This window comes from Vidua chalybeata, chromosome 12, assembly GCF_026979565.1.
Source record: "Vidua chalybeata isolate OUT-0048 chromosome 12, bVidCha1 merged haplotype, whole genome shotgun sequence".
Taxonomy (NCBI): domain Eukaryota; kingdom Metazoa; phylum Chordata; class Aves; order Passeriformes; family Viduidae; genus Vidua; species Vidua chalybeata.
In genome coordinates this window covers 16689070-16715828 of record NC_071541.1, presented here as the reverse complement: position 1 = coordinate 16715828, position 26759 = coordinate 16689070, and the positions used below count along the sequence as shown (strand labels likewise).

General features: G+C 38.8%; 1 protein-coding gene across 1 annotated transcript in view; it reads right to left on the bottom strand.

Moving 5' to 3' along the window:
- Positions 1 to 26759, bottom strand: part of DOCK3 (dedicator of cytokinesis 3) — a 184866-nt gene that overhangs the window by 138456 nt on the left and 19651 nt on the right. The window contains exons 3-5 of the mRNA XM_053953429.1: positions 18848 to 18888; positions 16954 to 17009; positions 14599 to 14695 (exon numbers count right to left, since the gene is read on the bottom strand). Of these exons, the coding sequence (XP_053809404.1) occupies positions 14599 to 14695; positions 16954 to 17009; positions 18848 to 18888 (194 nt within the window). The remainder of the gene's footprint in view (positions 1 to 14598; positions 14696 to 16953; positions 17010 to 18847; positions 18889 to 26759) is intronic.

The following is a 26759-nucleotide window of genomic DNA, read 5'->3' as shown; positions in this document are numbered from 1 at the left end:
AACAGACTAGAACACATCCCTGCAAGTCCTATTACAACCAGCAGCATTGAATAAAAATTCTCCATTTTCAACTGCTTTCTTATCAATTCATCTGTTTTTAAACCACTTAGTAAGTGCTAGATTTAATTCTACATTTAATTTCTTTAATTATTGTGTCAAGGGAAGGTTAGTTAATAGCATCAGATACTGGAAATTCCAACTAGACAAAAGGAAAATGTTTTTCCCTTGTGGGTAGTCAAAATCTAGAATAGACTTTTTCCAAGAGATGTTGTGGGTTCCTCAAAAATATTCAAAACTCAGCTGCACAAGATCCTCAACAAACTGCTCTATTAGAGTCTGCTTTGGGGAGGAAGTTGAACTGGGGATGCCCAGAAGTTCCTTCCAATCTACCCAGTTCTGTGATTCTGTGCATGTAAAACTGAAGACACAGCAAACAGTAAAACTCCCTATGAGCCAGGTGAATATTCTTCATCTAATTCTATTTGATTTTTAAAGCTGAAACTCCATGATGGAGATAACAAGCACAGCAATAATCAAAGTTCCACAATAGAAGATTCTGCAGTTAGAAAAATAATAACTCTGCCATTAAACTATTACCAATAATATAAAAACTCTTTTTCTTGGTAACCACTCAGTTATGACATTGAAATTTAACACTGTGGCAGCACAGCCCATTTAATCCACCAGAAATTCCTGTCTGAATTGCCTTCTGCTTCACAATATGGATGAAGTTGCACTGCAATCCTTCCCAAGGCAGGAGCTATAAAATCACATTTCTTTCCTCTACACAGCCACTTATATGCAAGAAAATTAATTTTTTTTTGTTAAACGGAGTTCAAACTGCCAAAGAGGTTCAACATCATAGGGCAGAGGGGTAGAAGAAATCAGGAAAGAAAAGGTAATGCTCAGATTATTCAACCCATTAGGAGGTCCTGGCCAAGCCAGCTTGAGGACCTCTAGCAAAAGATGTTCCATAAGGCACAGCTCTCTCATTTCCTCTAATAAAATGGAGGAACTCAATTAGAAAATGGTTGCACAGTAATGTTCTCAAAAAAAGCAGCTGAGATAGTACCAGTGTTTGCATTGAAAAGCATAAATGTATAAATGATAAACATGGAATATAAATGGTTCAGCCTCTTGTCCATGTGTAAGAGAATTCTGGCTTTTCTTTTGCAAAGCCTGTCAACTACCTAGATATGCATTTCCCAGATTTCCTGACAAAAAAAAATCCCCTTGGAAAATAGTAGTGGAATGTGTTAGAGGTGTTAAAAAATTTTATCTTAAAACAGGGTATGGCTTTTCTAGGATAAATAAAACTGACAACTAGAAAAGATTTATTTTAGATTGCTTCACACGAGAGAATTCTTTTTAAAAAAGGAAAGTACACAATGTCTGTGTTTCCTCTTTTTGCAACTATTTTAATACCAGCATTCTGTTCTTTATCTAACACAGCAATGCAGTGGCTTCAAGAGAAATATCAAATCATAATTATGTTCCTTCCAGAATACTATGCTGTTAACAGAATAACTGTTAAACAGAAGTGTTGCATTTAGCTGTGTTTCTAATGTAGATTTACACAATGACAGCACCAGTATCACAGTGAGAGCTGACAAGCCTGGCAATTATTGTCAGATCCGAGACAGAACATTCACCAGCTACTTCAGAGTATGACACCAAAATCCAACAACAAGCCTAAGTGGCTCATTAAAATCATCCTCCTGACTCTAAACTTGTCAGTGATGCTGCTAGTTCCCCAAAAACAAACTGCCATTCTGTTTCTGTTCTGTGACACCAGGACCAGACAAAAACTGGCAGAAAACGTATTGTTTGGTTTGTATCTTCTGAGCACTTGATTGGTCACAATATTTTCCCCTTTTGAAAGGCAACTGGAGATCCCCATTTCCCTATCCCTTCTGCCTATTCAAGAAATAACTGCAACATTTCTTCACATCACTCCTTGTCAGCTAAACAAATTGTCCAGTCAAATTTTTAATTGCGGGAAAAATTACGTCAACATTTTTCTTATTGTCCTCTTTCATAATCGTTAAAGTAAAAACTAAACAACAACAACTGAGTTATTTAGGAAAGCAAGACGTACCCAACAAAATTCAGGAAATAAAAGAAAACACAATCAAGTTTCATCAAAATAAAGACTGGGATTGACTGGGAAGTGTCTGACAGGGAACCGGGGAAAGGAAGACGAGAAGTTAATGAGAAGCTCAGATTGGGATCCTGTAAAAAAATGAGACACAAAGGGACAGATGATGGGAAAGAGTCAGGTGGAAGAAATGGGGTAGCTGAGCTCACTGCATAAAAGTACAAATCAAAGTTTCCCAATATTTAGGGCAGGGTTTTTGTCTGTTGAATATCTGAGGCCACTGAATAATTGATAGGCATTCTGACAGACTCAGGGGGCTGGTCCTCAGAGCACAGTGAAGAACTAGCCTGAACTGAGCTGCCACCCTGCATGGGGCTTTGAGTGCTCTACAAAGGTGACAGGGTTTGATGTCTTCTAAAAAAGCACATCTTATGTAATAGGCACCTCCCAATTCAAAGTGACAGGTTAGCTCCTTTTTTTAAAAAAAATATATTTGGGAAATATAAAGATATACTACATCTCTCTAAGGATCCGGCATGTCCCATAACTTCTAAGATCAAAAGTTTCCATCATCACATACATTTAAATGAAATTAAAATACTAATAATACCTATATACAATAAAGTTGTTTGGTTGTTACAAAAAATCCCAAAGCAACACAGTGAGTAAAATCTTATTTTCCTCTTCCCTCTCTTCCATTCTATCAACTATTCTATAATTCACACTTTCATTTACAGTAATTTCATTAACTCTATCATGAAAGCCTGCCACACACCTTTTTCTTTACAGCGTCCTTTTCATTAATGAACAGTCAGAAAGATTCAAAAGAAACCTTTGCTGCTCCTCTTTTTTTTTTTTACCCAGAAAAGAGGGTAATTTTCTTTTAGTATTGTGAGCCACTATTGTATGCTACGTTTTAGAAGTTCATTAAATTCCATCTAAGCAGCTTTCCAAGCATGTCCCTTTAATGAGAAAATAACAAGTCCATTTGACAGTACCAGTAAAAGCATTTAGCAGCACAAGGCACCCACTGGGCAGAATATCACCTGCAGAGAGACTGCAGTGGAAGGTAACTGACCACAAGCACTTCAAATTAAACTTGAGCTATTCAGGTCACAACAAAAATTCTGATACCAAAAATGTTACTACTTTACTCCTTAAAAGTGGTAACTTCTCTGTGTAACTATCTTTAAAGTGGTAGCTTCCCTGTGTACTCTGCACAGCCTGCCAGGTCACATACAGGCCAGAAAGACTTTATTGATTATTACCTCAAGTCTGAAGTACTGAAAAAAAAAAAAAACACAGAGAAAGGCAGAGATGGATTCCCAATATAAAATTACTGCATTCAAAACTTTACTGGCCTACCCTAAAAAATTATTACATGCTGTCAGTAATAGATGTGGAAATGCACAACACAAGGATCACTTGTAGGACTTTAACACCTGTTTATGCACCTGTATACAGTAAAGCGAGCTTAAACTAATTCATAAAAGAAAGCTGGAATAATTATTCTTAAATTAAAGAAACACTTTCAGTAATATCACAGTCTAAAATCTGCATTTTTGATAAGCATCACTGTGAGAGCACTGAGCACTGGATCAAACTGCAGGGAAGCTCAGGCTCCCGGCCAGCTGCCAAGTGACCGCCCAGGGCCGCTCCGTGCCCACCCCACTGCTGCTTCCTGAGGGGCAGGGTGGCAATGTCACAGCCAGGAGGGGACAGCAGGGGACAAACCGCCTCTCTCAGCAGCAGTGCTGCCTTACAGCAGTGTGGAGAGTCCAGAGAGGTGTTAAATAAGTGTCCCTCTGCTTGTGACAGGATGCAGGCTCAGCTCTGTTCCTGAATGCCTCTTGCACAGACTACAGAACAGGCATTCACAAACCCCCCATCAACTCTGAGGATGTATCAGAAAGAATAAACTGAAATCTGCTCCATCAACCACAATTTAATTTAGATCAAACAGCCAATGCTTGAACAGCAAAGAACATAAAAGACACCACTGTTTGCCCTGCTCTGCAAAGGGCTTTGAACTCAGACTTCTGTCGCTTTGCTGAAACAAACACACACTTCAGATAATGAACTCAGGGCTCAGCATCTTCCAGATTTATGAGAAGCTCTTTCAGCTCAGGGAGATTGCAAAACTCACACCCAGCTCAGCAAAACACAGTGAAAAGAAAGAATTAATATAGTTATATTAGCCCTAGGAAGCCCTGTGCCAAGTCACATGAGCACACAATCCTACCTGCTGTGGGTAAGACTTTGACCAAAGAGTACACCTTAAATACCATTTCCATAAGCAACTAAACTTCTTTGAACCCAAAGCTATTACTTCTACCCCCTCCCTACAGCAGGGGAGGTTCCTGGATTTCCTGGGTCTCTGCAGCTGCTGTGCAACACCCCAAAGCCCCTCGGCCACAGCCCTGGGGATGCAGGGTTTGGCTGGGCAGTGCTCAGGCACCTCCAGCCCTCACTGTGCCCTTGGCAGCTGCAGGAGTTGGTGTTGCAGCAACACAAACTGCAGACCACATCCACAGGAAGGCACTGATACAAAGAGCTACAACGTAGCTTATCAGAAAATAATATAACCCTACACATGATTTATGTTTTCCATTATTGCAGTGACAGTTTTTTCTGTAATATGTATTGGATCTCATCTAAACACTCTGGATCTTGACCTATTAGTGGCAGTGAGCACTGGCAGTAAAAAGAAATGAGTATTTGTTTTATAAACTGTTAGGGTGCCCTAAATACCTTTTGGAGTTAATTCTTCATATCATCTGATGGATTTTTTTTCCCCCCTCAAAGGCAGTATGATATTTTCAGGGATAAGCATACAATCAGAGTATCTTTCTCACAAAACAGTACAGTGATGGTAGTGACAGCAACTAAAGACTTTGAAATCAAACTTGGCAATCAGTATTCTTTTGATATTTAATCAACTTTTATGACTGAACCCAAAGCTGTATCTATGACCAACCAGCAAGCACAAGGCTCTACTCTAAATTAAGAACAAAACAAAACTACCATGCAATTTACAGGAAGATGAACACAAAAAAAAAAGTGAGAAGCTGAGTTCCAGTACTCTCACAGAAATCTCTCCCAATTTTTTTTATTTTTCTTTCTTTGCATTTTTTCTATTTTAAGCTATCTCTATGTGTAAAACATAGCATGATTCATTTATATTAAGCAATAACGCTTTAGGAAACAGACAGAAGAATTTCTGAAAGGAGAACACATTTCTCCAAAGGTCATTAATCACTATTAACTTAAAAATAAGATGTAACAACAACCATTTAAGAAATTATGTGAGCAGTTTCCAAAAATACAATTTATTTAATTTTCCCCTTCTTCATTCCAACAGTCACCAAAAAACTGTTATAAGTCTGCTCAAAGAGAAAGTCAAGATCTCAAGAAAATGTGGATAAACAACAACTGAAATTAGCCTTGCTTCCTCTGTCTGTGCTTTACAGTAATTTTTGATTGCATGACCACATCCAGAACCTCTCTTTATTTTGACTGACCCAGGAACAACCATTCAGAGTTTCATTACCATTTGTGGCTCAACATACAGTTCTTAGGGCTTAGTTCACTAAAAATTATTCAAACCTTACCATAAAGGTAGATATTTCCCATTCTTAATATTTCTATGTAACACTGAGCATCCCAATGCTTTAAACCTACAATATTTTTATGAAAACATATGCAAGACTAGAGATGCATTACCTTGGTTTTACAGAGAGATTGAAGTTCTTATCAGAACCTTTAGGGACAAAGTAGACTGGACTGGGAACACTGGCATTTCTCTGGTTCTTGGATGTTTGCATTTGTCACCCTGCTTGTACCTCTAGAACAGTTTTAATTTACCAATTATCCCTACATTATATCCAATCATGTGGATGGAAGCTGAAATAAGAAAGAAGAAACAGGTCTTCAATTATCTTAAATATTTTCATTTCACCTTAATATGTTACGTAAAATTAATAATCTATCCATTTGCCGGGCTTACTACTGAGCTGTTAAATTGAGATGCATTTTTATTCCTGTTTGTTTATCAACCATTGCCTCCTCTCCAGCCAAATGCAACAATGCAGAGTAATCAGATTTGGCAGCCCAAGTGCTGGCTGTCCACTGCTGCAGTCACAATGTTTGCTCACTGTCACTCCAGTCACAAAGGATTTAATCCACTTGTGCTACACTGATCCATATAACACTGATTTTTCTACCCCTCTCACCTGTGAAACTTTCTGCTATCCACTCCTCTTAGAAAACAAATATAATTTTGTTATGTGTATATATATTTAAATTACAATAACTATTAATCACTGCAATTGTTATATGCTAGTTGCCTTTTTATCTCTCTGTTTTAAGGATAGAAACATCAGAAAGTGGCATAAATCAGGGTAAGACTGAAGGACACTTCTTGATACCACATGGACAACAGTGCCATCCAGGCTGCCAAAAGGACAGATGTTCTTTGCTTTTCTACTGAAAAACAATTTCTGTCTTCTATGAAATTAAATCCAAACTGTCTTTTGAGTTCCAGTAAATACCCACTAGGGATGATCAGCCTTTTCCTTTGTAAGCCCTATCCATGCACAGCACCTTGCTCACTCACTCTAAAAAGCCAGACTGCCAGTCTCTCCCAGCCCTTATCCCCCACTCTTCATTTTCTGTTCTTTAAAAACCAAACCAAACCGCTGTGTTTTCTCAAAATATGTCTCTGGAATACTAAACTCCAACCACACTACCACTTGCCTGTATTTCAAATGCAATTCTGTAACATCAGCAGACTTAGACCAGCTCAGGTGATTTTTCTCCAGTGACAGATGAAGAAACTCTCAAACTTCTGTTCAAGTTTTTGATTAAAACCTTCTTTCCTTTACTTAATGCAATTCAACATTCAGTGTGTTTACAGTGCAAAAGAGACTGTTTGAAATCATCTGCAGGTCAGCCACTGGTCTCCCCTGAGTAAATTCTGTTTCCTTATGGGTTTTTCCCAGCTAGTCTTAAAGCAGCATCCAATAAAATCAAATTCCCATATTTTAATATCACACTTTATGTGTGTACTGTAGCACTGTTTGCAGCATGCACACTGGATACTATTCAAAGAGGCAAGAGGTCTTTGTTAACTATAAACCAGTTAATACTTGAAAAATTTAATCTAACAAACCCTCTTCAAATCCTCACACAATTTGCTATGAATGTCAGCATCAGTAATACAACTACTGTTTTATTTACCAAAATAAAAGAGCATATTATAACCTCCCATATCAAGGACTAAATAACATTTCCCTACAAAGCAAGAGGTTATAAAATACCCTGCATGTCATTTGTCACAGTAAGACTTGCAAAGGACACCAGAAGGTGACTTACATTTAATTCTGTCTTTACTTTTAAAATCTATTAAAATCTATCCATCTCCATGGTAATTCAAAACATATATTCCTCCCACACAGTTTGATTGATAGGTTATAGTTTTTGTTTTACAGTCAACCTTTCGTTTGTTTGAAAATACATAAAAACTGTCTAGTTGATCCTAATAATCTTAAACGATACCATAAATCTGTACGTGGCAGTAAATGAAAGGTACTGCATATATGGCTCCTTGTCATACTGTTGTTTAAACCCAATAAACTGCCATAACATCCTGTGTTCTTCAAAGCAAAATAACTTTCAAATCAATTATAATAGATTTTCGGATTTTCATGGTATAAGACTTGCTTACAAACAAATTTCATTTTACTCTCCTAAAAACTTACAACTACTTTTAATTCCTTAGAGTTCAGAGTCTTCCACAAATCACTATGAGATACTGACTACATAAAATTTCTTAAAATTAAGGAAAGAAAAAATAATAATTATGGGAACCTGTTATAACCTTAAAATATGAAGCACTTGAACTGAACTTCAGCAAGTTAGTGCTAAGGGGAGAAGTACTAAAATGGATTGCATTTTATAGCAGGAACCTAATAAATATTAAGTGTAATTTCTACATGAATACTGCTCTTCCAAGGAAGAAATGTAGAGAGAGATCATGACATCCACTAAAGACCTCCAAGAAACTATAGGTAATAAATTGATGTAAAATCAAGTCTCAATTTGACAAAGTAAGAGAAGGGACTCTGCTCAAGTTTCCAACACACCTAAGCAGCACAAAAGTCTCTGATTTTACCTACAAAACCTTCTAACTGCCTAAGATAATGAGCAGATATAAATCACAGTGTGACACTTATACATTGAGGTCTTTATTCTGATCCCCACAACTCAAGAAAGATGGGACAGACTGGAGCAGGTCCAGGGGAGGGACACAGAGATGAGCTGAAGGCTGGAGATCCTGGCCTGTGAGGAAAGGCAAAAGCAGCTGGGTCCTTTCTCCCTGTGAATCCCATCCCAGTACTGCAGTGCCAGCACAGATGAGGCTCTCTGTCCACAAGGAGAAGACAAAGGGCAATGGGTGGCAATTGCACCAGGAGAGTTTTTATCCCAGTGTAAGTATGGTTGAATGGTTGTTCTTATTGAAAGAATGGATTTGGACAAGGTGCTACATAATCCCATGTAGGATCCCTTTCTCACAAAAGGCTGGGCCAGATGATATTTCAAGGTCACTTCCAACCTGTAACATTCCATGGTTTATCTTCAGCTTCCCCCTCCATGAATAAAGATACTGAATTATAAAAATATCCACCACACAATGCTGAAGTGTTCATTATTCTGCATTCTCCAAATCATTCTGCAGATGCCTATCACAACCCAATAAAAAAATCTTCAACTATTTTCAAGTAATCAAATAACAAATCTGCTAAAAGCCTCAGATTCAGTTGCTAAGCAATGAGATGATTACTCAGTGCACTGTTCCCTCTGAGGAACTGAAGAACTAGATGCTTCTGGAAGTGGAAATATTTACTCTTCGTTTCCCTTATATGCTGTGAAGCACTTAATGAGACTATCAGCTGCCCCAACCACCCATCTGAGTTCCTGGTCACTCCATGAAGATTCATCCTTCACTCCAAACATAGAAAGATATAAAAATATCCATACCACTGCTGAACACTATCATCCAGAGTCCTGTCTTCTAAAGTGATAACTCCTCCGAGTCTCTCTGTTAATGTCAACTGAGGCCAGACAAGCTCTTCAAATTCTTTTAAAATGACTCTCACAAACCTGAACAATCATCCTAAAGGAATTTTCCTTCAAGGTAACCTTGAAAATGACATGAAAATGAGAAAGAGGAAAGAGGGCCATGTATACAACCAATACTGTTTCTGTACATCTGTCTTGGTACAAATATCTCATCTTTCCAGGAGTCTGCTTGCACAGAATTTAAGAGTGTATTTAATATGCTCAGCCTCGACTTGAAGAAATTCTGTTCCTTGAAGGGAGACCTTCTGATACAGCACATCCATTTTAGGTCATGTCACATTTTCTTCTGCCTACATACTTCAGAAAATGCATCAGCAATTCCATGTTTTATCAGATGTGGAGCAAAGCACATCTCACTGAATAAAAATATCTCCTAGAATGCTCCCTATAAGAGTAAACTACCTTAGTGATTCAGTGAATGGCATTTTTCAAGATGAGTTTTAACTAGTGCTTCAATTTTAGGGACACCCAAAACCACCCAAATCACATTGCTGCAATTGCACCAAGTCCTGCTATCCACTCTGTTCCTTAATAGGATCCCTCAGGAAATTTAAAAGGAGCCATTGGGAAATTGGTTTCACACTGAGCTGGCAAAAATTCCATCTATTCCCAACACCATTAGGTCTAACTTCTGAAAGTGGACAAGAAGTCACCCCACACATCCCCTGCTCCCCCTTGCATAAAAATAGAAAATTAATGTTATTGATCTGACCAAACTCTAAATTGGGCAATTATGTTTGGTCTCTCCACAGTCATCTGCTCTCTCAACAGAAATAGTCCTCACATCACATCTTAGACTCAGAGGAATTTTTTTTTACAGTTAAAATAGCTACTGTGCACCAACAGTGAGTTTCAGTGATCTCCTTAGCTGACTTAAAAACTCACAGGAGTCTTGTTTGACCTAATTAACAAAAGCTTACAGAGAACTTGCAGATCCTTTATTTAGAAGTAGTATAAAAATAACAAATCTTATCAACACATACAGGGTAAGAGAGAAAGTTAACAACCTTACTGGTATCATTTTGCTGTCTCAACAGAAGTCTATAGACTGGTGTGGGCAACTACCTGAGAGCTGCACACACCCATTTCACTGTAACAAATGCAATTTTGCATCTTTATCCACCTCTGTGCCTAAACAAGTCTTTTTCTTGCTTTTCTGTTCTCTCTTCCTCATCCCTTTGGAGTAGGCACAAGAACAGGCTCAGCTGCTTACAGTGGTACACTAATAATCTCACTTTTCCTTTTTCCTCCACTCCAAATTAAGTACAGGATTGGGGATCACTGGCATCTTTTGCCTATTGCCTTTGCAATACTGGGAAACAATAAGTAAACTCCTTAGGAGTTTCTTAGGATTTCACAGAAGGACATAGTTATGGTGTCCAAATGAATCTAAGGAACAACAGAGTATTGGAGCCAGGCAAAACAGCACCACAAGATACTGGGTCTGTGCACCTACTGACAGTAGTGAAACACATGAGTGTGTGCAAACACACACACACATCTGGCCAGCTGTGGTTAGCACTAACCCTACCTACATTACCAGCAACTCCAGTGGTTATGTAGTACAGATTTTAAATACTGAGATCCACACTCACAGTGAACTCCCTCCTAATGATTTTTACAATAGCAGTGAAAGCAGGAAAAACCAAACCAAGTAGGTCAAATAGAACAGCAGCTCTTTTTGCCAGAAAGTAGCTACTAAATCCCATTGTTTCAGTGCTCATCTCTGGAGCCTGGATACAGGATACAGCCTGGATCCAGATCAGAAGGCAAAGAACTGCTTTCCATTTTCCAGGGGCATGACACTGCCTTACCTGCAAACAGATTACATATTGAAATAGGGGAAAATGTGCTCTTCACATAGAATCATAGAATGGTTTGGGTTGAAAGGGACCTTAAAGCTCACCCAGCTCCATCCCCTGCCATGGGAAGGGACACCTTCTATTGTCCCAGGTTGCTCTAAGTTCCCCTGTCCAACCTGGCCTTGGACAATTCCAGGGATGGGGCAGCCACAGCTTCTCCAGGAAACCTGTGCCAGGGCCTCACCACCCTCACAGTACAATTATTTTTTCTTGTATCTAGTCTGAATCTGACCTCTTTTCATTTAAAACCATTACCCCTTGTCCTACTGCTATGGGCCCTGCTAAAAAGTCTCTCCCAAGAACCAAAAAAAGTATTATCATCTTTACTCCTTTAAATATTTAAGTTCTATTCCTGATTACTCAGTCTATTTAAAAATAGATTATTTTTCAGTAGGCCTAGAATTTTTAACAAGGTTAAAGTTTTTTGCTAAAAATCCCACCCAATATAAATAACAGATTCTGATCGTTTCCATCCAAGTTTTATTTGCATTGCTTTCCAATTGGAGAAAAACCTCTGGCATTTTCAAAAAAAATTGCTGTTTTGTCAGCATTTAAAGAGTTATATGATCAGAATCCAACTACTCAGAGCATAGTTTGTTATCACAGTAAAGAAAACAACACATCATACATCTTTCTATTTCAAATTCATTTCAGGCACAGCCCTTTCTCTGTGAACTCATTACAGACAAATGCCTTTTCCTCCTCAGACTAAAACTTGGCTTTCACCTTGATAGCAGGAATTTAAAGAATATCACAGCCTTGTGCAACGCAGTGATCTCAGGCTAACCTTTCTAATATATATTTCTCAGAAATCTAAACTAAGATTGCTGCACAACTCCTGTAACTCAAACCCATTCAAGCTTCCCCACGCAGTGTTTATTCCCAGTACTAGCACGGGCTCTCTGTGGTCAGAAGAAAATGAGGAAGATTCCCAATATTTTACACCAACTAATTTTCTGCAACTGTCTCAAAGCTGTGCTTTACTTCACCCTCTCATTTCTCACTGTTCTCCTCCTCCCTCCAATTTTCTGTCAGCAGAACTTCCTTATCTTGGAACAACATAATATCCCTCTCCAGGCAGTGTTTTAATCACTGCAGGCTTCCTGAGTATTACATCCCAGCTCCCATTGTTTCACTGAGAGACAAACACAAACCTTACAATGCACCTCAACAAGGTGATTGCTGGGGATTTTTAATTGAAACAAACTTGGTCTTTCAAACCATAATTCAGGTAGGGAGTTCACCAAAAAGCAGGAGATGTACCTTTGAGCCTATTTAGAGATGTTAAGAGAGGCTGCTCACATTGTTTGGTAGCCCCACTGACCAGTGCCCTTTGCTGGCACTGACCTACTGAGGTGTCTGTGCAACAACCAGCACTTGAATTTCCCCTACAGTAAGAAATGTTTCTACAAAGCTGACTAGGCACAGCAGCATGATAAATAACATCAATTACATTTCTTAGATGATTCTTATTACAGTTTGGGAATAATAAAAATTTCTGTTGGTGCTGATCCAACAACAAACAAGGATTTCCATTTAGTCTTTCAGTATATTTTAAGGTGTGTCCTTACATAGCTTCCAGCATGAACACCAAGGATAAAATTCTAGTCCTAGCTCTGCCACAGGCACCTCAGTGCATTTCCTCAGGCTTCCAATGTACAGCCCACAGATGGAACAAATGTTTGTTATCCACTGAACAATGGCAGAAATTGTTCTGCCAGAAAAGCTGTGGTACTGTATCAGTGGAGATAAGAAATCACTGAAGGTGCTCAAACAATGGCAGCTCAGCCCAGGGAGGCTGGGGAATCTCCATTCAGAAGGAACTCAAAACCTGGCTGGGGCAGTCCTGTCAGCCTGGCACTGACCCTCCTTGGCATTGACCCTTCTTGATAATCTCAAGAAGTCTCTTCTAATCTAAACAATTCTATGATTATTTCTATATTAGATTTTTTTAACTTTTTGTAAGTTTTTGGGGAAAAAAACCCCACAACACAAAACAATGTGTTTTCTGCTTAGAAGCTCTGCCAATTTCTTCATCATGGAGCAGATGCCTCCTTCCAAAGTTCTATGCGAACAGTAAATTCTTTCCCCTGTTATTTAAGAATACAATAATGTTTTGTGCAAGGTTATAAGAAATATAATGAGCTACAACAGAAAGCAGTCCCAGAAAGGAAAATCACTAAATGAAAGTTTATAGCTAGAGCTTTCTCTCTCCTTCCCCTCAAGGAACTGGTGTTAACAATAAAAAAGAAATACTTTAGTAGAAAGGAAGCTTAGCTCATTTGTAGGTAAAATGATTCCCCTTTTTCCAATTTAATGCCATTGCCAGTATTACTGTTGTCATCTTCAGCTGACACTGGGGAGAGGGGGAGAAAAAAAAAATCTTACAGAAAGAAAACAGAAAGATCACTTTGTTCCCTTACCTAGGGAGGTATGTCTATACAAAGGAAAAAGGAGAAGTACTAGGTGAAAAGAGTGGTATGAAACATGACATATACCATGTTCCCTGCCCCTCCTCCATTAGATCAAATCCTCCTTTCCAAGAAAATGCCTCCAGGGACATCTGACCCCATAGAAGAACTGGGATCAGTTATGATTTCATAAGAGTTCATAAGAGTTGATTGCTTTTTGAAGCACAGAACACAGCTGGTTATGCTGGAGATGCACTAGACTCACCCCACTGAATCATTCCTGGGTTGGTTTCCTAGACATGTAACTGTTGTCACTGCAGGTTTAAATGAGGAAACAAAGCTCCCTGCAGCTCTGTGTAGAGGTATTTCTTTAAAGGACAGGAAGGAAATGCAAGCTTAGACCACCTACTGTTCTTGATCCTAATCCTACAGTTAACACTTGCAATTACTAAGCTAAAAAAGAGAAAGTAAAAGCCAGGAAAAAATATCTTCAAATGCTCATGTTTTTTAACTGCTGTGTCATGGGCTTTGGCTATTAAAATGTAAGAAAAGAAGAGGGATGAAAGCAAAAGTAGGAGGCATTATGTGACAGCAACTGAAAATTATATAAAAAAGATGTATATAAAACTCAATGCACTTATCCTAGCGTCTACTTCTAATTTATGGAGGAACAAGTGTACAAAACGTCCCACAGTTTGAGTTGTCCTTTCGGACTCAAGACACTAAAACAACTACTTACAAACTGTGCTGAATAATTTTTGACGTCTTTGATGGGACTTGCAGAAGTATTATATTATATTATCTGTTATATTGTTTCTTACATACTTAATAGCCCTTTAAAATTGTTGCCTTTTTTTATAACAATGAAATTTTCAGATCTGAAGGTAGAATTTCAGAACTGCAGAAAGTTCCAGTGCAGTCCAGGTGACTCTCACATAATCCATTATTCTGCAGTTAGGGAACCCCCATTAAATACAAGGAATCCAACAATTCTGATATTGATTCTGATGGATTTTGAATGCACAAAGGCAGGCAACATTTCTCCCAGGGTATTAGAGATGTGCAAGGAGAGAAGCACTGCCCTTACCACATACAACTGTTTCCAGAGCACGGCCCATTCCTGCAGCGTCGCTGTGACTTCAGTCACCACAGAATCTTCAAGAGGAACAACTGTTTCATATTGCCTGTAGAAAAAGAGGGGGAAATTAGGAAATGTAACCTGGAAAAGGTAGAAAAAGAAATATGACAGCACAGTAATTTGTAGAATTCCAGAACCTGAATTTGTTCAACATAAGGAGAATATCTTAAGGAGATCATTTTGTCTGTTATATAACTGAAGCAACTCTGGAGTCATAGCTACTGTTCTTCCATTACATTCCACAAGATTAAGCTTATGTGAAGCATTTCCTGGTTACCTGTTCAAAAGACATCACTTCATTCTAATCAAGGTCAATGAAAAGTTTTCATTACTACAGCATGTTAAATTAACTTGCCTGTAAAGTGGGGTCCTTCACAATTTGGGTTCCTTCCTTCAGCCAGTCCACCCCTTTTTCCCCCCTTCAAAAATGTTAGCCAATATCAAAACTACCCAAAAAACCTGCTGTCTACTAACCTGTCCTAACCAGAAATCTTTTTTCAACATTGCAAATGAAATATGAGTGATCTATCCTCTAATCAAAAAAATAAAACTTGTTCCTTTGTGGTAAAGATTTTCTAAAACCATTAAAGGAGAACCACAAGAGTGGTTTGGACTGGAAGGGACTTCAAAGCTCATCTCATTCCACCCCCTGCCATGGGCAGGGACACTTTCCACTGTCCCAGTTGCTCCAAACCCCACCCAAGCTGGCCTTGAACACTTCCAGAGATGGGGCAGCCACCACCTCCCTGGGCAACCTATGTAAAGGTTTCACTGCCCACAGCCTAAAATGTCTTCCTTAAATGTAAGCTCATCATCATTCCCTGTCTGATTCCTACGGACCCTGCCAAAAGCCCTGTCCCCATCATCTTACAAACCCCCTTTAGATACTGAAAGGCCACAAGCTCTGTCCAGTGTTCTCTCCTCTCCAGGCTGACCAACCCCACCTCTCCCAGCCTGTCCTCACAGTGGAGTGCTCCAGCCCTGGGGACAGTCCCTGTAAGTCTCTAGGGATGTTTGGGGCAGTGAGCAGGTGGCTGTGTGGTGTTCAGCTACCTGCCAGCTTCAACAATAACATGCTCTGTTATTTCACAAGTGCTTATAATGGCACTTGAAATATATTGTGAAATAAAGAATTTTCAAACAAAACATGAAATAACCACACCCCTCTGGTTCAGAACTGCATTACATTCTGTTGTGTCAACTGGTGCATGAGGCTTTGATACTTTTAAACAGTCTATCAGCTTTCCTAATAAGTACCTGAACTAGTTGCCCTTCACAAACTCTAAACTAACATCAAGGACTAATTAACTACACATCACTGGGAACTGCTCCTTCCCCTAAGGGGATACACATTAGGAGTGGTTATTCTATGCAACATATATAATTTTATTACACTCCAAAATTATGAAGCATCACTATTACAGCTGCCCTTACTGAGGCCCTTCAGGAACAAATCTACAATTCAAGACTATCAGAAGTCACCTGTTATTCTGCAGGTAGTTCACTAAGTGCCATTTAATACATTTTATCTTCCACATTTAATTTGTTGCCGCAGGTCACTGTCTGAAACACTGCAATTATAAATCTCCCCACAGCAGCCTTTATCTGGAATATGCAAGTAAAAGCAGCAGTGAAAACACAAGGTATTGATTTCAGGAGTCTCAGTCAATCTCACAGGAAACTTTGCAGGTTCCAGAGCCCCCAGTCAGTCCCCATATCCCTGACATGACATTGCTGCTATTCACATTAACACAGTGTTGCTATTCACATTAACTGAAATAAACCCACTGCCAACAGCACATGAATACAAAGAGAAGGGCAGAAGTTTTCAGCAGTGCACTTCAATCACTCTTTGGGTGAGGGGGGGAGGGCTGGATCCTTTGGAAAGCATTCAAGGTAACACAGCTCTGACTCTGAAAATCTGTAGGTAAATGAGATGGGCTGTCTACTGATTGATGCCTCCATAACAAATAGGAAAATACAGTATTTTGCCAGTGAGAGAACAAGCAGAAATGGAAGAATATAAGTAGAGTTCTTTAAATGCATGTGTTTCAGATGATACCTCTAAAGTTGCAATTTTATGAGCCAAAGCAAACAAGAGTAACCATCAGACCTGATTCTTGCTATATTAAAAACAAACAAGCCAACCCCCAATTCTGTAGAATTACATTTCATTTTCAAGCCCTCATACACAAAAAAGATACAATGAACTAGAACATCTCTGTAAGTTTCAATAATTATTTTTTTCTTTCCCTTCTAGATAAAAAGCACAGTAGCTTCTTAAAAAGAAGGAAGAATACTCACCCTCTGTTACTGACAATCGCCTTTTTCAAGTGAATATAATTTGCAGGAAAAATCCCCTGCAAGAGAAAAAAATCTGTCCATTAGAAAAATACATTTGCAGTTTTCAGCATTGGTAACCTAAGCCACAATAAATAACTGCCAATATATCTATTAAGAACCCCCCAAACAACCATTGTGTCAAAGCTGCCAGTCAAAATTCTACATTCAGATTAGTAACAATTGACTGGTTTAGTCTGTCTTAGACCAGGACACCAAACTGGACCAAACCTCCACCTGGGAAGATCAGAAAAGTGGCTCTTCTGCAGTTTGCAGCACAGCACCTGCAGCTCCCAGAGCGGGCTGATGCTGACTAGGAGTGACACAGGCAGAGGCTTAAAAAGACAAATTAAACAAAAACTAAATGTCCTCCATCAAATTTGCATTGAACCCCCAAGGACAGAAGTATTCTATTACTTGCATACCCTGGAGCTGTCAGTTTTTTTCCCTTGACACGGAAAAGCTGTTCAAACCCACTTGGGACACCTCCAGTTATTTGTCTTTTGCTGCTCCCACGAGGGCTGGACTCTGACCTTGCCTGTGCCAGTGTGCTCTTGTGTGTTGAGACATGGGGAAAAGAGGTAATTTAATCCAACCTTTTCCCAGTGTTCCACAGTCCCTGTAAAGCACACGGCCCTGAATTCTAACAGGAAAGTCTGTCAGTGTGTAAGAACAGCAACCTGCACTTCATGGGGAAATACAGAAGCAGCATTGGAAATCTTTGGATTAAAAACCATCTGACAGGCTCTGACAAAATGTCAGCAATCAAGTGTGGGCTTTCACTTTTTAGAGCTTTTAAACCATACAATTTTGAAAGAAAAATTGGGGGGGGGGCAGGTTGAAAGGAATATTAAGTACATAAGATTCCAAATGCTAAGGAAAATTCCTTCTTGCTCATAGGCAAGACTAAAACTACAGAAGGAAAAAAGCTGAATCTCAGAGGAATGGCTTCATCAGGAAAACAGTAAATGTGCTTGCTTTCAGCCACATGAAAATCTAGAAAGAAAATAAATGATACTTCACTTCCTTGTTTGCTTCACTTCTAGTTAATGCTGCTTATTTCTGGTATCTAAGAAACCAGGGAAGCTTTGAAGGGCTCTCCTATCAAAACTGAACATACACACAAGCAGGAGTGCCAACACACACAATGACTGCAGACATTTCATTAAAAGAGTATTATAGTCATGACAATGTAATACAGGTAATTTTATATTCCATAATACATAGGTATTAGGTAAAGATAAGGGATCTGGTACTCTTCTCTCTTTAAATACAAGCAATATTTAAACCAACAGATAAGAAAGTGAAGCTCATATAGAAGCACCCATTGGCACGTTTGGATACAAACATTTTAAAAAACTTAGATGTCCTCACAAAAACAATCATACCAGAACAGTCAAAAAAGTTCTCCAAGAGCAAAAACAATGGAAAAAAAAAAAAGCAAATAATCAAATCAAATGGTTAAACCACAGAAATCTGAAACCACCTCCAATGTCTTACAAAATCCTTTTTCAACAGACTTTTTTCAAAGTTGTCTTAGATTAATAATTCAACTTATTAAATGTGTTCTTTAAAATGCTGCATTTAAGCAATGCAATATCACCCACCTATGCTTTTCTGAGGGGAGAAGGGTGGAGAGGATCAAACTGGATTAGATTTATAAATGTTGAAAAAATTACATGTTACATGTCAGGAAGGTTTCTGATCCTCTGAGTGATTAATGAGTATCACTCAATTTAAAAAGAAATCCAATCCTCCCACAGGAAAAAGTTAGAGAAGGAAAATGAAAACTTTACTGGATTGCAACAGTAAAATAGATTTAATCTGACATTAGATTAACAAATGCATTCATGCTTACCTTAACACTGGGCTTCTTAATGGAAACACCTCTGTACCAACCTGAAACCAGATAAAACACATTATAATTATTTGTGGCACTGCTGTCTTTACACAGAAGCAATCTGACTACAGCTATGCAGTTACTGAGATAATCTAAAAAAAACAGCTGTGCCTCACATAGGTGAAATTTTTAAAATATGTTTTATTAGGGTGTTTTGTAAAAATTATTTTTATTTTGCTCTGCACTAATGACAAACCCTTAACAACCAGCAATGCTCTTGTTTCTTCCCACCAGGAATAAAAGCAGATTAGCTAGTTCCCATTCTAACCATCCTTAGTCATTGTGGCAAAGATTCATTCAGCACTCAGGGAAGAGTCTGCACTGAACACTTCTTCCAGGCTGGCACATGAAGCTTGTTGCAGTGTTTATCTTGACAAAATCTCCAGACTTCAGAAACCTGTAAAAGCCATTATCATACATTTCTAATGTGCTTTAAACAAATATAAATTCTTTGCATCTGTCTGGTCTTACATATGTCTGAGTAGAGAACAGGCTTTAGGATCTAATTTACACAGCCCATTATTATTCTTGTATTCCCCATCAGAAAACAGCTCCAGACAGAGAAGTAAATGAGGAGTAAAACACAAAGCTACAAGTTAAACAGAAGAACCCAGTTCCTGCTGCTTCCCACAGGTGACAGTGGTGTCACTGCAGGATTCAGCTGGGAATAAAGGGGCTGAGGAGTGGAAAAGCAGCACACTCTGGAGCTGGGCCTGGAACAGCCCAGGACTGCAGGGGGACAGTGGGTGCCTTTGTGGGGAGGGGGCCTGGCCCTCCCCACTCACCCCAAATTCCTAGGCAAACTTGGCCCACGCCAAGCCAAGTTCAGCCCCCAGAGAGCTGCAGCCACTGTCAGCCAGGCACAGCCCTCACCTGCCAACAACCAACACTTCACATCAGCTAAATCCACTTCCCATAGAAAGTCCTCTCATTTTCCCAGTGACTTCCTACTTACTGTCTTTTCCCCTCCCTTATTTTAAATTGCACTGGCAAAACCTGCCAGTAATTTGCTATGGAGAATAGAAAAGAATAGAGCAAAGTACCTGGGTATTTTGTCTCTCTTAGAAAAACTACTTCTGATTTGGCTGGTTTATAATAGGAGTCTCATTGCGAGGATCAGATGTGGGGAAGAAGGCCTTGAATATGCATTAAAGACAGCCTGATAGTCTTGAATTTTTATTTTGTTTTAAAAAGGGAAACTATGGCAATATGAAATAACTGATGAATTCAAGACAATTGCAAACCTTAGTACAGAAAAAAAGTAAAAATTAAAATCCATCTTTTTCATTACACATATTTCTCATGAAGATAGGACATAACACAAAGATTTGTTTTCCTATGAAATAACTGCTTATATTTTAAAAATAAACTATTGTTTTGAATTCATTTTAGTTGATCAAACTTTAGAGCAATCATACCAATATAAACATAAATGCACAAACAACACATACAGACCCTTAACATGAGTGATTTCTAGAACTCCACACAACTGTGCCCACACCTGCTTTTGAGCAACAGATGCTGCATATTTTTAAGGTCACAGAAAAATAAATGCATTTATCCTGTGATTCACTGTTACTAATATTAAATACAGTCTGTACCTCAGAAATAACCAGACATTTAAGCTCTAAAACAAACAGAATGACAAACTTCTTGGTAAATGGGGAAAAAAGTGGTTTTATCCAAGTTTGTGAACAGACCTGTAAAAAAACAAAACCTACTAAAGGGGGTGACCATTAATAATCTAGATCAGCACATTAGTAAACAAAAACCTAGCTAATTTCTGAAGCTTTTCTTCTTCATTCCAAAACAAATGTTCTGTAAACACAAGCTCTGTGTTTACATAGTTGTGAAAAACAGGCAAGGAAGGATCTTGAGAAATCACCGAGCTCATCTAAGCCATGTCTCTAAATCTCTCCTCACACTGAGTCTGGTTTAAACAGCATCCGATCATTTATTATCAGGGCTGAGTAACACTGCACTCCTTATCTGTGGAAAATGATCCATACATCTGTAAAACCTAGATTCCAAGGTATTTCTGCACCAAATTCCATGGAAACTCTGTTTCTGCTACTCCACACGGACCAGTTTGAAAGCAGTGGTGTTGCACAGGCAACTTTTTAGAAGAAACTTCTTTTACAGATCAACACTGGCCAGTAAAACTGCAGGTAACGTGAAATTTTGGTACAGTACTTGGAAATCTGGCCTATTCATGTCAAGTGGAGATGGCAAATCCTCATGGACAACCTTTTTCAGTGGCTCAGACAACATATATTCCCTTTACAACCTGAACTTTCTTTGATTCTAGTTGAATATTGGATTTTTTTTTTCTTTTGGACATCATGGAAAACATTTTTTTGACTTTCCTCTTGTAGTTTTCTTCATATTGTTGTTAAATTTCCTTTAATCTTATAAATTGTGCTCTCCAGATCTTACTTGTTCTTTTATTTTTTATCTTTTTTAATGTAGTATAATTTTTTTAAGTCATCCCTCTCTATTTTGAGTTTCCTTCAACTCTGTGCAAGCAAGAGAGTCAAGGAGCTCAGAAGCTGAAAGCCCCACACTGTAAAATGCACAACTCATTCTGTATCACAAAGTAAAAGCTATGGGAAAAGGTACAATGCCTTTTTTTAAAAGCACATTTAGAAATTTGCATCTGCATTACATTTTTCCCTAAAATGAACTAAACCTGCATTCTGGAATTAGTCTTAAACACATTAATATTGATGTAATCATTTATCTTCAAGAGCATTTGTTTTGGAGGATTTAATGACAATAGTCATCAAGCCGAGGCAGGTGCTTCAGCTAATTGTGACCCCAACAATTAAGACCCCAACAATTAACCACTCCCTGGTTAGACACAGCACTGACCAACAGCTTTAGGTGTCAATGCACTGCAAATAATAACCGGTAATATGTCAGAGTTATGGCATGCATTTAGTGACACATGGTCTTCAGAGGGTACTGACTTCACAGAAATGGTGAAGAAGATGGGATTTAAAATCAGGAAGTGGGAAAACACAGCTATAAAGTGACAAGAATTTTGTGCATAAATTAATGTGAAACAATGATCATGCCTGCAGTGAGGCTGGGAGGGGACATAGCTGAGATGGCTGACCTGAATCAGCCAAAGGGATATTCCATACCGCACACATCATTTGGTGCAAGAAAACCAAGAATTAGTCTATCAGAAATGCCACTCTAAAACTACCTGTACATGTGGAAATCCAGTGAGGGAACTTGAAGCCACATTAGAGAATCTGCAAACTGTTGGACAAAGACTGAAAACCCCTCTTTCCAAAGGTGTGTCAAACTCAGAAGTCTCATCAATAGTGCAGCCCAAGTTAAGTTGCAAAAGTAGCTCTGGAGCAGTCCTGCACATCTCAACCTCTTCATTTCAGTGACTGGAAGAGCTACCAATGATTTTTTGATCTTTACTTGAAAGTGTGTTGAACAAAAATGGATATTCTTTCTAAAAGCCATCTCATAACCTTTTTCAGATTTCCACTTAATCCACAAGAGGTCTGTCATGAGGAAACCGCTCACCCCTTTAGAGGACTCAGTAACAAAAAAGCAAAAGGGTCCTAATTGAAAGATATTGATCTACTTTTCAGAAAAATAATACTCAAGTGTCAGTATTAAGTAAAGAATCATAAGCTGCAGATTGTAGGAAAAAATAAATTCTGCATATAACTTCTTGACAAACAAAATTCTGAAAATAAATTACGTAAGTATTTATGGTAAATCCTAAAGCTAAAATTTATTCTTAAATAAAGTACCGCTAGTAGAATCTCCTAGAGGAACTCAAGCATTCTTTGTCCTACAAAAATAAATGTACTTGGCAGTAACGTGAGTAACCCTCACACATGAAGCAAAGCTGTCTTTTGCATAGACAGGCCAATAAACAATTGCTTTTACCTTGTTATCTGCATGTGAACTGCTTTGCAGAGCTGAAGGCACCCAAAGTGACCCAGGAGAGGGAGCGGAGCAGCGCTCAGCCAAAGCTTCCCAAAGCCGGGAGCGCTCTGTCCCGAGCTGGCTGCTCCACCCGTGCTGGGCAGGAGGAGCAGCAGGCCCAGCCTGCCTGCACCCCATCAGGGAGCTGCCCTGGGCCAGCAGAGCCACAGGAACAGGCTGATAATGCTGCCAGGGCTGCATTATTACCACGACAAAAGGCAAAGAGAGATGGGATGTGTTTTACCGTGGCATTGGCCAGAGGGCTGTCAAGAAGTCACTCCTGGGCTCTGAAAGACAACTTTGAATAACTGGGCAAGATCCTTGCAGCAGAGGTGTGAGTCTGAGCAGCTTCACTTCCATGGGCACATTCCACAAAACACAAAGAGGGAAAAAAGAATGGAAAGTGGCGGGGAAAACCAAGAGAAAAATGGATATGTCACTGGAGACATCTTCCTCAGGCCAAAACCAAATTACTGGGAAGGAGTCACTTTGGCCCAGGCAACCACAGGTGAGCTCCTGACTCAGATGGGAGGAAACCTGCAGGGCTCCCACAGCACTGACAGCCTGGAGTGGGACTCCTCCCTCATCTGTATGGCACAGCTTGGAAGCATGGCAAAGGCATCACTTCTCAAGCATATTGAATTAATCAAGAACTTTTTAAAAATCCTAATTGCAAGTTACATCTGCTGCTTAAGTGTCCCAAATACCAGAAACACTTATTTTGACCATGCCATCACTGCTGGAATAACTTTAAATATATTTTATGCATGGTTTAAGAACACAATTATTAATCTACACACATGAAAACCATGTAGATAAATACTTGTGTGGATAGCAGAATTTGCATGGGTAAGATAACATTCTTTTAACTAGTGCTTCAGGCATCAGCTGGTGTTCCCATTCTTCAGTGAATATACAAAATTCTCAAGGTAATAATTACAGTTACTGAAGTTTTTTAATCTAAAGAAAAGTGCCCTCTAGCAATAAAAACAAATGGACAAAACAGACATTTTAAATTTAGTCTGAATGCCACTAGTTACTGACAGCCGCTGCCTGTGGCAGGGCAACGGCCACGTGACTTGAAAGACAGAGTGTTCTTCAGTCCAAATGTATATTTCAAACAAGGAGTGTGCTCATACTTTGCCACTTGACAAAAAGAAAACTCCATCTTTCAGCATTTCCAGTGCCACACTCATGCCCCTCCAGCTCCTCCAGGCACGGCAGGCAGAGCAGAGAGCTCCACTTGGTGTTTCAGTTCTCCCTCGGTGCCAAGATCATAGTGGAAGGGCTCAGAGAGGGGAAAGCTGTGAATGACAAGGATGGGTCCAAGTGGTGTCTTGATGAACATTTCCAGCCTTTGAGTAAGACCAGTGGAGGATCTGAGAGTCCTTTGTGAAAGCAGTAACTACAAAACCTCCCTGGTAACACCTCATGCTTTACAGATGGTGAGTGTTTGGTGGAAACACAGGAGAAGCCTTTGGTAGCTGCAGAGGAAAGGCAGGTACCAAGTCCATGACTTTTATTTACTGGCATAGTGGGCAGTGGGGGGCCTTTGTCAGACCTAGGAAGGGTTAAAAACCAGTGATTTAGATATTTGTGGTCTGGTATGAAGGCACACAGAGAAACAGGCACACAAATTTGGGGAAATCCAAAATTTCAAACATGTGAACAAGATCCAAACTAAAAAAGACTCTATTTCACTCTATTTCATTTTAAAAATGCATAGACAACCACAATATGTTTTAACATGTTATCAGTTGGTAGTTATATTTATATTTATTAACCTTAAAGATAAACACATGTATGTGGTTGTGGGTGTATGCACCTACATTTGTTTCTTTACTCTGCAAATATCTATAAAACTTAGCTGCAGTGGTACCCAAAATCTTGAAATAGGAAATTACCTCCTCTTTCATTCTACTGCTCTAAAAGCATGGACTACTTCTTACACCAATCACTACAGAAGAACACTTGCTCTTTTATAATACAAATACAGTTATTCAGTAAGTTATGATTAAAAATAAGCACATTCAGAAGTATAGCTACTCTTTGAATCTTTGTCAGCCTTGAATTCTCTGAGGCAAATTCTTCAGGCGAGTCTCTGAAATCATAGCTCACATCACTAAAAGTTTTTATGTGTGTGAATCTTTCCAACCCAGACAGAAAAATCCCTGCTGCAGACAATTATGCATAAACTATTCAAGAAGTGCATCTGAAACAGCAGTGGATCTCCTGTGACTCTCACAGCAGTGACCCTTATTTTGTGTGAGTTAACATTATTTTATCCAGTCTGTCTACACAAAAGAATCCCCAGCAAAGAATGCAGAAGTAGAGGACCCTGTTAAACAACCACTTAGACAAGAATGTTTAAAAAGCGACTGCTTTTTTTCCCCTTTTTAAGAGCCTACTTTGCACATTTAGTGTGCTTTTCTGCATAATTCACACATGCAAGAGCTGCAGCACAGACCATCTGAATATTCAGATGAGTTTCATAGTGTGGAGTTCCAGATGTTATTATCAAAATTAATCTATCTTTCTACACAAAGTCCATTGCAAAGGCACCTCAAACAAAATGACAGGATGGAGGGCTTAAAATACAAAACCAAAAAAATTCTGTACAAACCATCTTCCATCCAGGAAAATCCTGTCTGAGGACCTCCTTTCTCAGCAATTTGAAGACTGGCATGAATTGCTTTTGAGGAATCATCCTCAAAACTACCAGCAAAGGAAATATTCAAAGCCTAATTCTTTTAACACTGTAAAGACAAGTTGGATTTTTTTTCCCATAAAAAACCTGCTCCTTGGAGATCGTGCTCTTATTTCCTAGTTTTCAAAATTTCCCAGAAATGGTTGGAAAATACCATGACTGCTTTCAGCAACATACAATGTTTAATTCCCTTAGATTTATCCCATCCTAAGCAAAGGGATACTTTTTTCCTGAGCTTGCACCACGTTCTAATTTTCAAGACCTGGTAGAATAATTACAATCTGCCCTCAAGTGTGTGAGCACAGCTTAGCCCATAACAGCACCTGTGGTTTTTAAAAAAGAATGGGATTGTTTACAGCAAGCTTCTTTGTGGATAATTTTCTCCACTGCACTGCAAAGCTCTCATTCAACAGAATTTTTACAAATGTACATTGCTAGAAAAATTAGCATAGAGAAGGTGACTTCTTTGTGACGAGTTAAGTCAGTGGGAAAACAAACGCCTGAGTACAAGAAAAAGCATCAAGAGCAAAAGACAGTTCTAGGCATGCAGAAGGTCTGGGGAGCAACATTAACAGTGGAGATGAAAAATTACTTTAAACTGAACAAACAAAAAAACACATCTACAACTTTGTGGAATGTTAATTTGGAATTCAAATTTGTGGATCTGGGTTTTGAATTTGTTCAACACCTCAGGAATAAGGTTACATTATTCCACCTCAGACTACAGTGAAACACGTACTCTTACTGTATCTTGTCAACCTACTTCTCACCAGACACGTTTTACAACACTTGCTTGAACATGAGGATAAGAATAATTCTCCTTTTACATACAACTTCAATCACATTCTTCATTGTGAATAAAGCAGAGCATTAGTACATTCGATTTATTCACACACAGACATCGCCAGCCACATAAGAACTATAAAATTTACAGTGGCATTTTGCTTTAGGTACAAAAACACACATCAAGATAAATGCAAAAAAATCTCCCCTAAACCCATATTTTTTACATTTTTTTTCTGATATTGATATTGCTAATCTATTTAGTAACTAATATTTTCCACCTGTTCAGATGTTTCTAAGTAATTAAACTGATACATTTAATAGAAATACATAACAGTTACACTGAGAAAATATAGTAAAAAAAAGATACTAATTCTATACTTTACATGATGAAAATTCAGTGTAAGACCCAGTTACAATACA